Source organism: Rattus rattus, chromosome 4, assembly GCF_011064425.1.
Source record: "Rattus rattus isolate New Zealand chromosome 4, Rrattus_CSIRO_v1, whole genome shotgun sequence".
Taxonomy (NCBI): Eukaryota; Metazoa; Chordata; class Mammalia; order Rodentia; family Muridae; genus Rattus; species Rattus rattus.
In genome coordinates, this window is record NC_046157.1 from 101,215,317 (window position 1) to 101,233,450 (window position 18,134).

General features: G+C 39.0%; 1 protein-coding gene across 3 annotated transcripts in view; it reads right to left on the reverse strand.

Moving 5' to 3' along the window:
- Smap1 (small ArfGAP 1) overlaps positions 1-18,134 on the reverse strand; it is an 84,503-nt gene that overhangs the window by 14,517 nt on the left and 51,852 nt on the right. Inside the window, exons 3-7 of one of the 3 annotated variants that reach the window (XM_032900860.1) lie at positions 17,631-17,716; positions 16,453-16,528; positions 11,782-11,862; positions 6,127-6,207; positions 552-642 (exon numbers count right to left, since the gene is read on the reverse strand). In XM_032900860.1, the coding sequence (XP_032756751.1) occupies positions 552-642; positions 6,127-6,207; positions 11,782-11,862; positions 16,453-16,528; positions 17,631-17,716 (415 nt within the window). The remainder of the gene's footprint in view (positions 1-551; positions 643-6,126; positions 6,208-11,781; positions 11,863-16,452; positions 16,529-17,630; positions 17,717-18,134) is intronic. The other 2 variants (XM_032900857.1, XM_032900859.1) reach the window with 2 other exon arrangements.

Sequence of the window (18,134 nt, forward strand, 5' to 3'; positions counted from 1 at the left end):
ACTAAACTCACTGACATCAGAATGGAAGGGATGAGGAAGGGCTGAGAGCAGTGGGAGGGAGAGGAGAGGTAAAGAAGGGATGAACGTAGGCAGACACTGTGTGTAGGAACTGTCACCATGGATCCACTATCACCATTCTTATATGCAAAACAAACTGTTAAATGCATTGCTAATATTTACAAAATTAATTTGAATTTCTATATTTGCTAATAAGGTTATCCAGAATTATTTTTCCAAGGGGACAGCAGAAATTCCCCTAAAAATTTTAAGCATTGAGGGGGTCTAAGAGAAAGGGGAGCATGACTTGATCTTTACTTAAATGTTGAAATGTCACATCCATGAAGCCTCCCCAAGATTATTTTCTCTCTCCGCCCAAACAATTCATTCCTTCTATTTCAGGAGCGGGAGCTGACCGACACTGGCCTTCCTTACTCAATGTCTCTTCTGTGAGAGCTGGGCACACTCACGAGGCCCGCTCAGACCACCCCTGTGATACCATACTGGACAGCATTTCATGTGGCCTTCAACTGTCTTGCATTCCCATCACTTACCAAGTCCTAGAAGATCCACAGTGGGTTCTGCAACATTTTTCGGGCTGGTGCTTTTCTTAGGCTCAGGTTGTTGATCTTCTTTCTTCTGAAGCTTTGAAGTAAATCATTAGATTCACTGATTATCTTATTAAACAAATATTTAAGTCCTACCCATGCATAATTTTCATGAAGTTAGCGTAAGGAATCCTAAAGCATTTATTATTATTTGTAAACAGGTAAGCATGGTCTTTGAACTTAATGGTAATTCCTATACAATGAGACCTCTAAGTAGTGAATACAGAAATTTAACCTCTAAATGAAATTATGCTTTCTCCCCCTTAGTACTTGGGATTGCATCCAGCACCTTACATAACAGGCAAATGTTATCACTGAGCTACACTGCGAACACCTTTACTTTTTACTTGAGTTAAAGTCTAAGTTGCCTGGGTATACCTTCACCTTGTAGGCCTCCTGCCTCAACTGAAATACCCCTGTGGTGATTTCCTTTTTTTTTTTTTTTTTTTTTTTTTAACTTTTTATTAATTTTTTTTTGTGAATTTCACATCTTGTACCCCAATCCTATTCATCTCATCCCTCCTTATCTGCCCACTGCATATATATATATATATATATATATATATATATATATTTTTTTTTTTTCCTTGCTATGGAAGCTCCAATGTATCACGGTGTGTCACACAGTATGGTCTTTTGCCCAAACAACTTTACTTGCAATCATTCATCGCAATGAGTCATTGGTTGTTCCAGGCCTCCGGCTTCTGCTACACTATCTATAACGGATTCTCACTGGGATTCTCTTGTTGTTAGCCTGTGTCATAAAGAGCTACAGCTTTGGTTCTGTAGGAATGGTCCCTTTAATGTGCTCCAGTAGTTTGTAGATGGGATAGATGATGGGGCAGACCAGCTCGCAGCCCTGTGTCTGGGCCTGGGAGGTAGCTGAGTTGCTCAGCCCACCAGCTCTGCTGTACTTAAAAGCATTCCCACTTCACTCAGGTAAGGGGCAGATCCAGTGCTCCTGGTACAGTGAGGACCAGCTCTCCTGTGTTCACCCAATCCTGACTCATTTTCCATGCTACCATGGTGAGCTACTGGATAGCTCGTGGTACCTGATTGCCCTATCAGGTAGCAGAGACCAAAAGAATACATCACCAGGCCCAGATTTTTTTATATTTCTATTTATTTGATTATTTTGTTGGTATGTATGGGTGTGTGCATACCATAACACGTGTGAAGTTCAAAGGACTCTTAAAGTTTCTTTAACTTTAAGTTAAGAACTTTAAGTTCTTAGAAGAAACTTTAAGAGTCAGTTCTTTCCCTCTACCGTGTGGGTCTAGAAATAACTCAGGTCAGGCCTGGCAGCAAGTGTCTTCACCTCACAGTAAGTTATACTTCTTTGGTGTTTTGAACACAGGGTTTTTCTGTGTAATCCTGGCTGTCCTGTAAGTCACTTTGTAGACCAGGCTAGTCTCAAACTCACAGAGATCCTCTGCCTCTGCCTCTAGAGTGCTGGAATTAAAGGTGTATGCCATCACTACCAGGCTGCAAGTTACACTTTTGAAGAACTGGGTCACATATTATTTCTTAGCTACTATTCGCACTTGTTAGTTGTTTGGAGAAGAAAAGGAAACTGACCACATTAAGTGTTGTTAAGGTATTGTGACATCATCTCCCTTCAGGTCACCATTACCCGCTGACAATTCACATTCTGCTCAGAACTGGAAACAGGATGGGGAAGCACTGTACCTTAACTAACTCAGCTTCTATAAACATCGCCCCAAGAAAACTGCCTGCTAAAAGGCAGCGGCTCTCAACCTAGGGGTCAAAGAGCTCTTTCAGAGGGCTACCTACAACCATCAGAAAACAGACATTTACATTTATGACTCATGACACAGTAGCAAAACTACAGTTATGAAGTAGCAATGAAACTAATTCTGTGATTTGGGATCGCTACAACACGAGGAAGTGTATTGAAGACTCAGAACGTTAGGAAGGTCGCGAACCACTTATTAGAAAACCTGAGTCGACTGTGTGAGGATCAGGAGTGAGGATCAGGGTTAGGTGGACCTACAGTTTACTAAGCAAATGTTCTCAACAAGCAAGAACATAAGTCTATTTAGATAAAGCAATTTTATAAATTCTAAGGAGATTCCCAACCAGTAGATATCCCATTCAAATTAGTTTTATTTGCAGCTTGACTACCCAGTCTTTCTGTGATTTACAGGGTTACTCCAAGACTAAAACTGAACAACAGCTTAGTTTCAGCTGTCATACTTTTCTATTTCCTGTTCCTTTAAGTAGCAGGTATAATAGCTGGGCCTAGAATGCGGTAACAATGTTCCTTTGCTGACTAGTCAATACAGATAGCAGCACATATGTAATCTGTAAGCTGCTGAATTTAACAAGTACAAAGAGGGAATGAAAACTGACCACCTCGTTTAGATTTACCCATGAAATGAAGTCATAAGGCAAGCTATACAGCTCCCAAACCAGGAGGGACAGGGAGACACAGCGAAGTACAATGTACGAGAGCAGAAGCCCACCCAAGGAGGAAACTCTGAACTGTAACTGACGCATTGCTGGACCAGTGTGGCCATGTCTGTGAGGAATTCCGGATGTACACCAGGGCAGGGGACTGTTCACTCTCAGGTTTCAGGAACCTGTTAGTCTATCATACACCACATGTAGATGTTACATATGAGCTATGTCCTCAGCTTTAGGCATAGGTGTAAGTAAGAATACCTATAAATAAAGATCTTTTTGCTTTGTTATAATTTTTTTTGACATCATTTCAATATGTAGCCCAAGCTGGCCTCGAGTTCCTGCTTCTTCCCTCTTCTGGCTGCTGGCACTACGGTGCACATCATCCCGCCCAGTTAAAACTGAGCTTTAATCATAATCACGGAGTTCTTCCTGACTCTAAAGCCCATACTCTTTTTATTATACCAAGTCACCAAAATAAACCCTTAAGTTTCTTTCATGCCAGGTATTTGTTCGCAGCAGCAGCAACAGTAACTAATACAGTAAGGCAGTAATAAACTCCCTCCCCCAGCCACCCTTTAGGAAGATGGCTCCACCAATTACATGTGACCTTGAGCCAATTTTTCTTTCTGAATTTTCTATCTTTTTTTGCATTAATACATATTAAATTAGCAATAATAACTATATTTAAGTGTCCCAGGATTTCACACGCAATACACTAAGCACAATGAACAGCACTTAGTAGAAACTTAAGAACTGGTTCTTGCCCTCACCTGCTCCCCCTTTTAATCCCCTTTTGGGTGTTAGAGAATACACCGATTGTGCTCGCAGTGGTACTGGTCACAGTTCATGCTGCCAAGGCGGGCTGCTCAGTGGACTCTCAGCTTAGCTCCGACTTAATGCCTGTGCGTCCAGGAATGAACTGCCCGGCCTGTGTCCCGTAGGTTTGTGCAATGTGTAAAGAATAATCCTATCAGCCTCCAGCACTGGGAGCACTATGAAATAATATATCTAAAGGGCTCAAAAGGACGTTTGAGTGTAAACTACCTTAGGCACCCAGTAAATTCCATCCTTTCCAACAACACATCTAATTTAGTCATTGAGCCTTATACCTTGCTGCACTGTCTTAACAGTGAGTGTTAACTCAGTAAAACTACTTTCTGTCAAAGTGCTCATTGAGAAGGTATTTCCTCACTTTCTACTTAAGAACATTCCTAATTTACAAAAAGGATCGTAAAGCTTGCGTGCTTATTGAACAAAAGGCTTTCGTTCATTAGGTAGGAAATGAAAGCTCTGCACATAAAGTAATTGGATTTCTTCCTTATTTTATTGTTTCACTTGCAATAAAACTTTAAAAGACTACAAAAACATTTCAGAAATTCCACGGGGAAAAATGTTTCCAATTTGCTACAAAGCCTGTAACAGAACTTAAAATATGACCTGTATATATATCACAATGTATATAGACAATCTTTATCATTTTAGTTACTTCAATAGTAACCAAGTATTAAAAAGCTATTATACTTCAGCAGTCCCTCAAGCTAGGCTTCAGGGTACTTAACTATAGTATTTAACTATTACTGTCATCTCATATTGCTTTCTATAAGGCAATAACTTATTTTAGCCATTCAATGCTCTCTGGATTAAAACAGTAAGAACACAGGAGACCATCTTTGCTGTTAAAAAAAAAGTTATCTCAAGCTAATTATTTATTCATTTAAAGTTAACCTTTCAAATGTCCAGGTCAGGTGGTGGACATTTGAGAAGCCGGAGTTCTGGATACTTCGTAGCTATTCAATGCTCAAGACTAGGTTATTATAACTCTTTGAGGGCAGCACTAAGTCCAATCACTGACAAGAGACAGAACCAATAAACACTATACACGTAACTTATGCTTCAATAAAGTTGATTTTTAATTTTTCAAAAGCTAAAATCAAGTATACTGCCTTACTAATCATTCTTTTTCTATGTTTCCACACATGTATGATGAAAAAGATTCAAAACCAACACACAATTAATTATACAGCCAGTTTCTTTAGAAAAATGATGTTCTCCTTAACTCTAGCTTGTGTATCACACCTTTCTTATATACTACTGCCAAAATAATCTTGAAAAAAAAGCCTCTAAATTAGGTGTGCAATCTCCTTCAGAAAGCCAAGTATCAGTCCGGGAGGGCCGCACACCTATCAGCCCAGCACTGAGGAGAGAGGAAGAACTTAAGTGTTTGGCCCAGAGCTAATGAGACAGCTGAGCACATGTCTGCTGAAGATGTCTGTCTCCAAGCCTGGCCAACCTGAGTCCAATCCGCAGAACCCATATGGTGGAAGGAGAGAACCAACTACAGCAAGCTGTCCTTGGTCTCTCCACACACCCTGGTGGAAATGCATACACTTGCTAGTGCACGCACGCACGCACGCACGCACGGACGGACGGACGGACAGACACACGCATCAATTCAAATGTCACAATTTTAAGAAAAGAGCTTGAGTTGGCCTGAGCTATAAGAAGGGAGGGCCAGGGAGAGAGAGAGAGAACAGGAACAAAGAGTTCTCCAGAGCCTCTCCTCAAGCAGAAAATAAAAGCCAACGATGTGAGCACACACCCTCTGCCACTCTTGCTGTCCTTTTCACTGCTCCTCAGATCTGGACAGATTGTCCAAACTCACACTTTATCTCCAGTCTCCAAAACCATCTTCAGGCTGCCTTCGCAGTCCTGCATCTTCTTTCCTTCCACAATGAAACTGCTCATGCTTCAAGATCTAGCTCATACGTTAGAAAGCACGAAGTCCTTCTGAGCTTTCAGGTCTGACCTCTATCTTGTCAACGCATACAGCAGTCTCACTATGCATGGCATTCACGGGGTCTCTCGGAAGAGAACACTTGTTTTGTGAGGATCTCAGATGACGTACACCCACACTTATATCTGCCTGGAGATCCTCTTCAGAAGGCTATGTTCAGTACGGAGGAGTGTTAAGTGTATTGTAAGTATTAAGTGTATTAGCTGGAAGGCTAATGTTTGGAATTGCACACATGTCAGAAGGTCTTTAATGCAGGCACACAGTAGGGCGGTAATCTCGGCTACTTTTGAGAAGCGTTACCTTTTCAGTTGTTAGTGCTTTGGCAGGCTTTTCTGGCTCCTTTTCTCTCTTTTTCTCTTCCTTCTTTTTTTCCTTTTCTTTCTAAAACATAGCCCAAAGTTTTTGTAAGTTAACATTTTAAAACTTTTAGAAGCTTTTAGTTCAGTTCATTTTTGTTTTATTAGTTTAAATCACTGGTTGAGAAAGACAGACATATCAAGTGCGTCCACTGTCCACATGCTACTGAAATCTGAAAGTCAAAAGTAATTTCATTTTCTCATAAAGTTAAATGCTAAATGACAATACAGAGGATTACTCGAAACTTAAGGAGTGGGACAATTTAAACTTCAGGATTTGTTTTAAATGCTGAGAACTCCATTCAACAAACTCTCATGTTTATATCAGGCTATATAACTATAAATGTGTGTATGTATATGTGTGTGTGTGTGTGTGTGTGTATGTGTGTGTGTGTGTATATATATATATATATATATATATATATATGTATATATATATATATATGTTAAACCAACTGATAGGACTGGTTTTTGGTTTTTTTTTTTTCTTTTTGAGACAGTAGCTCAGTATATAGCCCTGGCTATCCTGGAACTCAATGGACTGTCCTACTGTCCTGGAACTCAAGAGATCTGCCTGCCTCTGCCTCGAAGTGCTTGGATTACATGTCCACGAGAGAGACTTTCATTGTGAAATAGATAAAGTAATACTGTATCAGGAAAACATGGGTGTTAAAATACAAAGTTATCTTAATTTGCAAAGTACCCATAAAATATTTTCAGGCCACCATCATAGTTATATGTATTTATATATAAACAAATATAGAAATTTTCTCATTAAAAATATTAAGGACAGTGCATGGGGCCAGAACCAAATAACTGGTGTAAATAGTTACAGTAAACCGTGATGATGTATTATGATGTTCACAGATTGTACTCCAAGGAGAATTAATGACTATAACAACAAATCTCATATATATATGTGTGTGTGTGTGTGTGTGTGTGTGTGTGTGTGTGTGTGTGTACAGACAGACAGAGAGACTGATTTTAAAAGACAAGTATATAAACCAGTCAAGCTATGTACAGAGCAAATCCGTAGCTGCCTCCAAGTCGGAGGTGGCCTCCCTTTGTCAGTACTTAGTTATTCCTCACGGCCAAATCAGTAGAGAGCAGTGCAATTCCTAGGCTATGATGTAGACGAACCAAGCTCCAAGGGACATATAACTTAATATAAAGTTCAAAATGCAAGAACATGTTCTTTGGAAGTATGAACACCAGAATAAAGCTACAAAACAGTAAGATTATCTAAAGCACATGCTTGCACACATAGAAACACAAACCTGACAGTGACAATGGTGGACAGGTCAGTGTGTTTAGCTATCTCTATGCACAAGAAGTAAAGTGATTAAAAGAAAGTCAGATGAGAGAACTTGATGTGATAACAATATTCAGTTTACACAGACAGATAATAGCTATATAGTGACTGCTTTTAAGTATTCATTAAAGTCAACATAAATTTAATGTGCACTTATTTTTATTATTTTTAAAAGATATGAGAAAACCTCAGACCAGTGTAAGCTATAAAGCAGGACACCAATGAGAAACTGTACGTTCAGTACCTGTGGCAAAATATAAAAAGAAACTTTGGCGCTCATCCACATTTCTTTTATAAAAATGACAAGTCTATGCATAGATAGCAATACCGTCAACTATGAGCTAAAGAACGCAATAACGTTGTACAGCAAGTCTCCTGCTACCCTCTCCTTTCAGTGTCAAGCAGTGTGAGTCACAGTAAACTGGGGAGTGCACTTGCATAGAGACACTAATAATGAGAATACACACTCAACTTCCAGGACCTGGCCTCAGTACTTATTATCAACTAGAAACATAGCAGGTTGGAAAGAGGGAGCTTCCCCTGAATGACTGCCTTGGTCAGACCAGTCTGTGGCCATACCTAGGAAAGCTTGTGTCGACTGATCCGGGAGGGCCTAGCCCCCTGTGAGGGTACCTTCCCTATAGGCAGCACCTGGGTCACATAAGAAAGCTAACAGCACAAACAAGCAGCCTTTCTCCATGTTCCATGCCCCATGTTCGGCATGGAGTTCCTGCTTAGATTCCTCCTCCTCCCACTTCCCTCAGTAATGAACTGTGACCTACAAGTTTAAGCCACAATCAACTCTTTCCTGCCCTAAACTGCTCTCGGTCGTAGTATTCATTATAGCAACAGAAAAGCAAACTAGAACAACCTAGATAAAAAGTTTCTACTTAAGGCTCCTTATAATACTACAATCCTCTCAAGCCATCTGTTTCAATCATGCTTTTCAAGAACAAGATAAATGACCATAAGTTGTACTTTCTAAATACCTAGAGTGTTAAAGCATAAAGAGCAATCTATCCCAAGGGCCAAACAAAACATCTACCAACTGATCCAGAACAAACTGCCTAGGAAGGAGGTTATTCCTCAGAATACTTTTTATCTGCCCAACTACTTGGGAGTTCAGAGCAGAAGTAAAATATAAGCCTTGGGGTCAACTAGAAGCATCATTTACACCTGCGTCAACCCAAACCAAACCAAACCTACATTTCCAAAATCCGTCTATGAACACTTCCTCCTGTCCAGTTTAATGGTCAGAAAAACTATCTGACACAACTATTGTCAGTGCTGTTCTCTACACATGACAAACAAAGCTTAGGAGAACAATGCTCAGAACACAGCGCATCAGTACCCCTCATGCTGATGGAGCACAGACGCCATGCATGTCGATGTCACTGCTCACTGAAGTTCAGTGGGGCGTCAGTATTACCTGGTGATAGTCCTTATATTACAGCTCGTAGTTACTGAACCTTTATGTGCTGGTCACTGTTCTGAACTCATTTCATCTTCACAACAAATTTAGGAAATAGGTAATTATTCTTACATTATAAAAAAAATGAGACAAGCAAAAACTCTTTTATAAATTATAAAACGTCTTCTGGATATAATTAGTAACATTTAGTGAGAAAAGCTGTCCATGTAAGTTGCTCCTTCACCTCTCAGAGCTGTTAGTTATTTCTATGATTGGGATGTTTGTGGCCGGGCCGTATGTTTAGACTAAATCCCCACCACTGTGAGACAGTGTTAAGAGCTGAGGGCCTCTGGGAGGTGATTAAGTCACAAGAGTGGAACCCTTATGACTGGGATTAGTGTCCTTCTAAAGAGGCCCCAGACGAGTCTTACCCATTTTCACCAAGTGAGATCACAGCAAGATGTCACTCTATGAATAAGCAAGGGAGCCCACACTAGACACATGGCCTTGGTCTCGAATTTTACAGCCTCCAGAACTGTGAGAAATAGATTACTGTTGTTCATAAGCTATATCACATATGGTACTTTAATACAGCAACTCCTACAGAAACAAAGTTATTTTTCAAGGAAAACATCACAAATGGAAAAGGCTGATATCTCAACCACCATGATTGGTGGGCATGTACGAAAGCACCCAAAATAAATGCACTTAGCTGCATTTAATGGGGACAAAGTGCATGCCTTGACCCACTTTACACTAGGATCTCAGCCAATGAGACACAGCTGATTCCAGTTACAGAATGACCTGGGCTTACAGGCAACATTAACAGCTTGGGCTCTAAAGCAGGATCATAGAGTTTGACCAGAGAATCAAGAGCTGAAAAAGAAGACAGGAAGAAGAAGAGGAGGAGGAAGAATATGAAAATAGAAAAAGAAAGAATGGATCGGAAAGAAAAGGAAAGGGGAAAAAAGGAAAGAAGAAACAGTAAAAATAGAAAAGGAGGGAAGGAGAGGACAGGACAGGAGAGGACAAGATGGAAGCATGGTGACTGATACACACTGCCACCTCAGGACTCAGGAGGAGGATCAGAAGTTCAAGGTCACCCTGAACTACATTGAAACCTTTTCTCAAAATAAGGGAAGGGAAGGCGGATGAAAGGAAGGAAGACAGGGAAAAGAACAGAGCCCCCCAAAACTTAAACTGACCACTCAAATCACCAGAATCCCCTTGAATCCTGCACTACACATGCTGACAACTTGCTGTTCTCATGGATGGCTCTGTCGGTTCGGCAAGCTATGTAGACTCTACTTCTCATACCTCTATGTCTGAGCTGTAACTGTATGTCCAAGTATCCACTAGGCACCTGTAGGTTCAAACTTAACACACCCAACTTTTAATTCCTCTCCTTTTCCTTTTCTCTCTTCAAGTCAGATCCTTTTCTCCAACTAGCATCCTTATCTCACTGTAGGCCACTATCACATGAAGATGCAGAAAAGTTAGGCATGGAAGCCAAGGCTTCCAAAGCACCCCCTCCCCCCGTTATTAAATACCACGTAGTCCACCTCAAGACCTCTCAAAACTACACTCTTCTTTTCTCTGTCCCATTTTAGCAGACATCTGTCAATCTATTCCTGGATTAAGCCCTTAAGGCTTTTCTTCACACATTAACACAAAATTCATTTCCCCAAGAACCAGTTGACAGTGTTAGAATATGAAAATCTGACCCATCACCTCCTTCCCCCTAACCCTCATTGTTAAAGTACCCACAGCCTTCAGATTAAGGCCAATAACCTTCCGTGGATGCCTAAGGCCTTTCCTAGCTTATTCAACCTGCACGTCCTTAAACACAGTTCTGCAACCATACTCTCTCCACAAGCTGCTTTCTCTACCTGGATACTTCCTGCTCCTTAGAGCTAGCAGGGGCCTGTTCAGAATACAAACTGCATCAGAAGTAAATTCCCTATATTAGCAGTAGCTAGGCTCTCGCAATCACAGCATACATACACTCATTGTAAACTGCTGTATAGTTACATATTTGCCCCCATTAAACTGTAAAGTTGGCAAGGGTATAGTTACATCTTGGCTTTGTGTCCCACAAGTCTAGCATGCCATTTATCAAGAAGAGGACAGGGCTGGAGAGATGGCTCAGCAGTTAAGAGCACTGACTACTCTTCCAGAGGTCCTGAGTTCAATTCCCAGCAACCATACGGTGGCTCGCAACCATCTGTAATGAGATCTGATGCCCTCTTCTGGTGTTTCTGAAGGCAGTGACATACATTAAAAAAATAAATAAATAAATAAATAAATAAATAAATAAATAAATAAATCTTAAAAAAAAAGTGGACACAGGAAAAGGCAGAATTAAAACTCTCAAATGTGTGCACACAAGACTTGAAGAATACAGTGTGGTTGTAACTTATCTTATCACCTTCACTCAAAATATACTCCACTAGTCATCACTGACCATTCTAAATTCCCGATTCCTTAAAATATGTATTTTTTTCTATATAACAGTTGATGTTTCTTCAAAAGGAAATCTGACATTAGCTTTCAAATGCTTACAGCAACTACACCATAGTCAAAAAAGGTTTTTGTTTTGTTTTTTTTTTTAAACCAAAAACCTAGAGATCAAAGAATTCAACAACAATTTATCTTTAAAATTGCTGAGGTAGTAATGATTATAGCAACAAAGAAGTTACTTAACAGCTACATATACTAATAGTCACTCTGGAGTTAAATATAAATCAATGTGTTTAAAGTTTTTTTCATTCTGAAGATCATTTGAAACATGAATTCTCCTGAATTCACAGCATTGTGAGGGGAAGCCCACCTAACAATGAACAGTACAAATGTACATGCGGAAAGCATTACTATACCTCTAATTTGTTTTTATCAACAGCAGCTGGTAGAGAAGGAGAGGATACCAAAGGCTGAAGAGGGGCATCAGAAGAGGAAATCTAGATGTGCAGATGCAAAGTGAGGAGAGAAAAAGAAGAGAAGGCGGTCATTAAAACCGACAGACATCAGAAAGAAACAAACACTTATGCATTTCTGATAAAAGTAGTTAAAAAAATGTTAATAAAATAGTGCATCAAGAATAAATATGTTTTAAAAACAATGTCTATCTGAAATATTTAAAGAGACATAGTAGAGAACCATATATATTTAAAATGGATTTTTCTAAGCTATAAAACTTATATTTACACAAGATAATAACAAAACTATCTGAAGTATAATTTTCTCTGATAACTCAATTACAGTCAAGGTTACCATCGAAACCCTAGTAGTTTGAAGCAAGAAAAAAAAAGTTTTATGCATACAGGAGGAGAGTAAAAATATTTTTCTGTTGTTGATAATAACTTTAAGAACAGGAAATAAAGCAGTGGGGAGAATAACGGTTTGAGAATAATAAATGTTTAAGAAAGCAGAAGCAAAGACTGGGAGAAAAGACTGGGTTAGTGTAACAGCTGAGTAGCAAGAGACTTACTACAAAGTAATTTATTCGTGCCATCCTGAGGATGGGCATGCAAACAGAAGTGCCCGGCCCTGCTCGGTTACTCTGAAGCACAGAGACAGAATTCACCTGAAAGCTTTGCACACATCTTCCTACCCAACTTCTACATGCATAGATGATTAACAGAAGCACTATCTTACTGCAAAAATATAACTGAATATGTTTACAACACACATGGCAGATCTTTGGAGCCACAACGTTGATGTTTCTATATTTCCCTGTCATACTGGTAGTGCCTATGGGGATCTGAAGTTGCCATTTTAGATGGGCCATTAAATAATGTCAAAATAATACTCCAAGGTGCCAAGTCCTCCTTCAGCCTGCTAGTTAATTACGGCAGTCATTCTTGAATCACTTCAGAAGTTTGTTTCCCCCTTGTATAGTGTTGGATCTGGTGCAATTGTGTAAACTAGTCACTTAATTAATATTAAACCAAGCTCTACATAAAAGAAAATGTCCATCGCAGGGAAATGTATATTCCATTATGAGAATGTACTTTAGAGCCTGACTTGAAGCTGGTGCTTCCTAGAGATATTTATTGAACTTCATATAAATGTGGGATTAAAAACATAAGATCACTTATTAGATAATTTGTATCATAAAACTTCTATAATTTTTGACAAGCAGAACCTAAAAACATGAAAAATGAGAGAGGTATTCAGAATATCCAGAAACAAAAGGAAAATCTATTATAAAAGTGACCGTTGTCCTCTTCAGGAGGTGAGAGAGAGGACAAAGGAGAGGCAAGTGTGTTCTCTCAGAAGTGCACTCCTGTCACCTGGGAGTCCTCCTGATTTCCCCAGTCCATTCCCTGTACTAAGTTATGGTCACATGCAAGCTTCATCTTCAATGATTTACACACATTACACAAGGACCTAGATGACACCTAGTGTACTACATGCCTCTCCCCTTCCCTACTCTGGCTACAGTCTGCTAGTCAGTTACCTACCACTCCTGCTCTCAGCTCCAGTCTGCCTCTACTGACTTGTGGAAGCCTTTCTAGTTCAAATGCCCACTTCAGTAGTTCTTTCTTTTTGATCTCACATAGCTTTTTCTAGGAATCCAAGTATTCATTGACTACCCTTCACTGGTACATAGCCCAGGCTGGACTTGAACTCACTCTGTAGCCCAGGTAGACCCTAACCTTGGGATCTTTCTGCTTCAGCCTCTTGACTAGGTCAGCATCACCAGGGCAGCCTACTGAAGGCATTCCTTATAACTAAATATAAATCCCTAGCAATCAAAAGACTCCACTCTAGTCTCTCTCTCTCTCTCTCTCTCTCTCTCTCTCTCTCTCTCTCTCTCTCTCTCTCTCTCTCTCTCAATGGATTCCAATGGCTTAGTTCACAGCTATGCTGAGGCAGGGGCAGAGGTAGGAACCTTGAGAAAAAAACGACAGTCACAGTAACTGCTTTGCTGCAGTTTATTGCTTTGTGTTTCGCCAAGTTTTGAAATATGTCATAGAAAATCAAGAAGCAAATCCTTCCTTTGTTTTGAAATTGCCTAACAGATCACTCAAGATAAGAAAACAAATTAAAAGCGGTAAGATGTCCTGACATTAATATTAACATCTGAAACAGAAAACAGGTAATTTATAAAAATTAAGACATTAAAGTAAATTAGAGCTATCTAACACAGGCCTTTCAGCCACATAAAACTCAGGTCATGCGATACAGCTCTTGCTCAGAGTACAGCAAACACAGCTGCACCCGCACCTCCCCACTGCTTCCAGGACAGAGCTTAGACATTCAGACTCATCCTCTGTGTCCTATCTTTAAAGTCTGGGCTAGTCTCCACTTACTGTCCTAGAAGACTGTGAGCAGGGCTTACGTGGAAATAACCATTTCATTCCATTGGCAATACAAGCTCAGCAGTACATAATCTTTCACTTTAAAATGTTTTACTTCCAAGCTTACAAAAAATGGGAAAATACAGTGCCCATGACTGCATAAAAAGCATTAATATTAATCACAGGTTAACAACATGTCATGTTTGTTCTCCCTTAACACAATTGCACACACATGCAGACTGCCAGATTTCACTGAACTATTTGAAAATGGCTTACAAATACCATGACATTTAATCCTAAATACTTTATTTTATTACATGTCTCTTATGAATAAAAAAAATTATCCTGCCAAACTATATCTTATATCTAAAGGGGAAAAAACCTTTTGTTCAAAAATAAAACCCTTACAAATTACTATATAATTCTAGCCTCCAACTTGCTGAGCATAAAAAAAACACAATTTCAAGTAAAAAGGTTTAGAATGTCACATTTCAGGATCTAATATAAAGTAGTATGTTTTATGAAATATTCTAAATAATTTACTATTTCATATAAATATTCATTAAGTATATACTTCACTTAAGAATTAAATGGGCCTTAAATTTAAGTACATTATAAGTAACTTTCTCAATACTATTGGTTTTTATTTATCCTTCAATAGCTTTTGTCTATTACACCTGCTGAAGGTGTAATTCAAAGGACTATAGGGTTCTCTCAGTTCCAAAATCTCTAGACATTTTAATACTTGGTTCCCTGTTGGTGGCTGCTTAGGGAGGCTTAGGAGGTGTGGCCATGAGATCTTGAAGATTCGGCATTTCCAGTTTGCTCTCTTTGCTTGCTTTTAAGTCTTGAGATGTAAGCCCTCAGCTCTCAGCTTGCAGCCCCAGTTGTCATGGCTGCCTGTTGCCACACTTCCTCCTGTGGTGATGGACTAATGTCACTGGAACGCAACAGCAAGCCCAAAATAAACCCTTCCTTCTATAAGTTTTCTTCATCACGGTGCTTCACCACAGCAAGAAAAGTAACGAAATAGGAATTAAAAGAAAAAGACAGTTTACATGCAAACTGAGATGGGAACTACCGTTTCAGACATGACTGGTGACTCCAAGAAAGGAACTACTTTAAGACTTGTTTATTAAACAAGGTGTCAAATGCCAAAAGCTGATTTCAACAATAAAGGCAATTAGCTTTTCCTAATTAACTGAGAGGAGAAATTTTAAGCAGAAATAAAATCTAAATAGAAGTAGTTGGTTAATATACTTTATTACCACAGTAAGGTAAGAACATGTTTGCTAATAATCAAGTACTGGAATAATCAATAATGCTGGAAGTATCCAGCATTAATATACTCTTGTGATATTTTTCACGTCTCAACAGACCTAACATACTTCCAGTGGGAAAACAGACTACAAATTTTCTTTTTCACTCATTTCTAGAATTTGCAAAGTAATTTTTGTTCTTTTTTTCCCCAAGCCAGTGGCTTTGTCTTCTCTTTAATTACATAATTAATTCCTTTAATGAAAGGTCAATGTCTTAGTTAGGGTTTCCATGCTGAGAAGAGACACCATGACCACAGCGACTCTTATAAAGGACAACATTTAATTGGGGCTGGCTGACAGGTTCAGAGGTTCAGTCCATTATCATCGTGGAGGGAAGCATGGCAGCGTCCAGGCGGGCACACTACTGAGGAGCCCAGAGTTCTACAGCTTGATCCAAAGGCAGTCAGTAGACTACCTTCCAGGCAGCTAAGAGGAAGGTCTCAAAGCCCACAGCAACAATGACACATGTCCTCCAACCACAAGGCCATGACTCCTAATACTGTCAAATCCCTAAGCCAAGTTTATTCAAACCACCACAGTCAAACAAGCTGAATCCATACTACTTAACAAGCTCTCAACATTGTGACCAAAAATCCTGACATCTAAATAATTACAACTAACATGTATTATAATAAACAAATTGGGCTGTATGTTTTGAAATCTACTTAATGGGCTGGAGAGATGGCTCAGCAGTTAAGAGCACTGACTGCTCTTCTGAGGTCCTGAGTTCAAATCCCAGCAACCACATGGTGGCTCACAACCATCTGTAATGGGATCTGATGCCCTCTTCTGGTGAGTCTGAAGACAGCTACAGTGTACTTATATATAATAAATAAATAAATCTTTAAAAAAAGAAAAAAGAAAAAAAGAAAAAAGAAATCTACTTAACAAACATCAATTGGTGAAAAATGAAGATTTTACTTACATTTGTGATAGCTATGGCATTTTTATCATAGTATTTCTTCTTTTCATATTTATCTCTGATGAAAAATTCTACTGCTCTGAAGACAGATAACTTAAGGAAAAAGTGCATTCAGTCCCGTGTACGTTTCCTGTCATTCCTTCCCCTCTAAATCGCCCGCTCTAATCTCTCTCTCCCTCCATCTCCACTTGCTCATCCCGTTCTGCACATGTCCCACAGCCTACGTTTCTTTATTCCACAGAAAGTGCATTTACTTCAGGAAAACTCATTCAAAACAAACAAACAAACAAATCAGCCCATCTTAAAAAAGAAAGAAAGAAAAACAGCCAGCATAACTGTTTGTTCCCAACCACCACTTCCAACAACCGCAGTTGAGCTCAGGGTCATGTGGCAATAAGCTAGCATCCAGGCAGAACTCGGAATACACCAAACCGTGTGCAACATGCTGGATACTGATTCTTCACATTCTTCTCAACACCCAGTTAATACCAAATGCAATGACTATTTTCATATCATAAATGAATGAACAACTCAGAAAGATTAAGTGGCTGATTTCAACATGATTTTTCCTACCTTAGCAGCTATATCATAAATGGGCAAACCTCAGAATTTCCTATATATTAAAAAGTGGTCATTTTTTTTCTTGCAAAGACAAGGAATGCGCAAGTTCAGTAGCTACAACTAAGGTTTCCACTTACAACCAGAAAGTTTTTCAGAATGTTCTTAGGAAGGAATATGAGGAAAAAATTATACAAAGTCAAATGTTATCTGTTTGATACTGTTTTATAAAAATAAAGGATTAAGGGGGGGTGAAAGCATTAAAACTTAATTATTAACAGAAAACTATTTAGAAGACATTAAAAAAATGCATTACAACATTAATTTCCATTTCTCATGAACTGCTTAAAGCAAAACCACTCTCAGAAAGCGGGCTACATTCCCACTCCTGGTTTTCATGAACAGGTTCTCACCATGTAGCGAGCCTGTAAGTTGGCACATAAGTTAGGACCTTCCATCTCTGCCTCCTGAGCACTGGTGGAATTTTAAGTGCCCCTGTGCAGGCAATTTACATTAACGATACTATAATACAGTTCACTTCTTCCTAAATATCAGCATACAGTATTAACAGTAAAAGTGTGCTACCTCATTTCAAACATACAACATACAAATGCAAAGGATACTGATCTGTCTGTGGTCTTCGAAAGTTCTCTGGAAGATTGGCTTCATAAAGTAGTCTTGCTTTAGTATTTCCCATATCTTGCATGCACTGTAATCAAAAAGATGGCAAGTCTTTTCATTATTCACAAGAACACAAGTAATTCTGACATACATATACACAAATCCTGAGTAACAATTACTATTTCCAATGTATACTCTTCTCCTTAAGATAATAATTTAAATCTTGACTATAAGGTTAATTATTCAAGTTTCAAACAGAGGTATTATATTTAATCCTCATCTTACAAACACATGTGACTCCATGATGTCTTAAATGATGTTCACTGAGAAAGCACCCCTACCTTTGTACTTATAACTTCCTAAAACTGAAATTCTTGACATTTTGTGGGTAGTTCTAATATTTACAAAAATGAAATGTCTGAACAGTGCTGACATTTCCAGGACTAACAACTTAAGATCAAATTTACTACAGAGTTTATTGTAGAATTTTCATAATTTATAGTTAG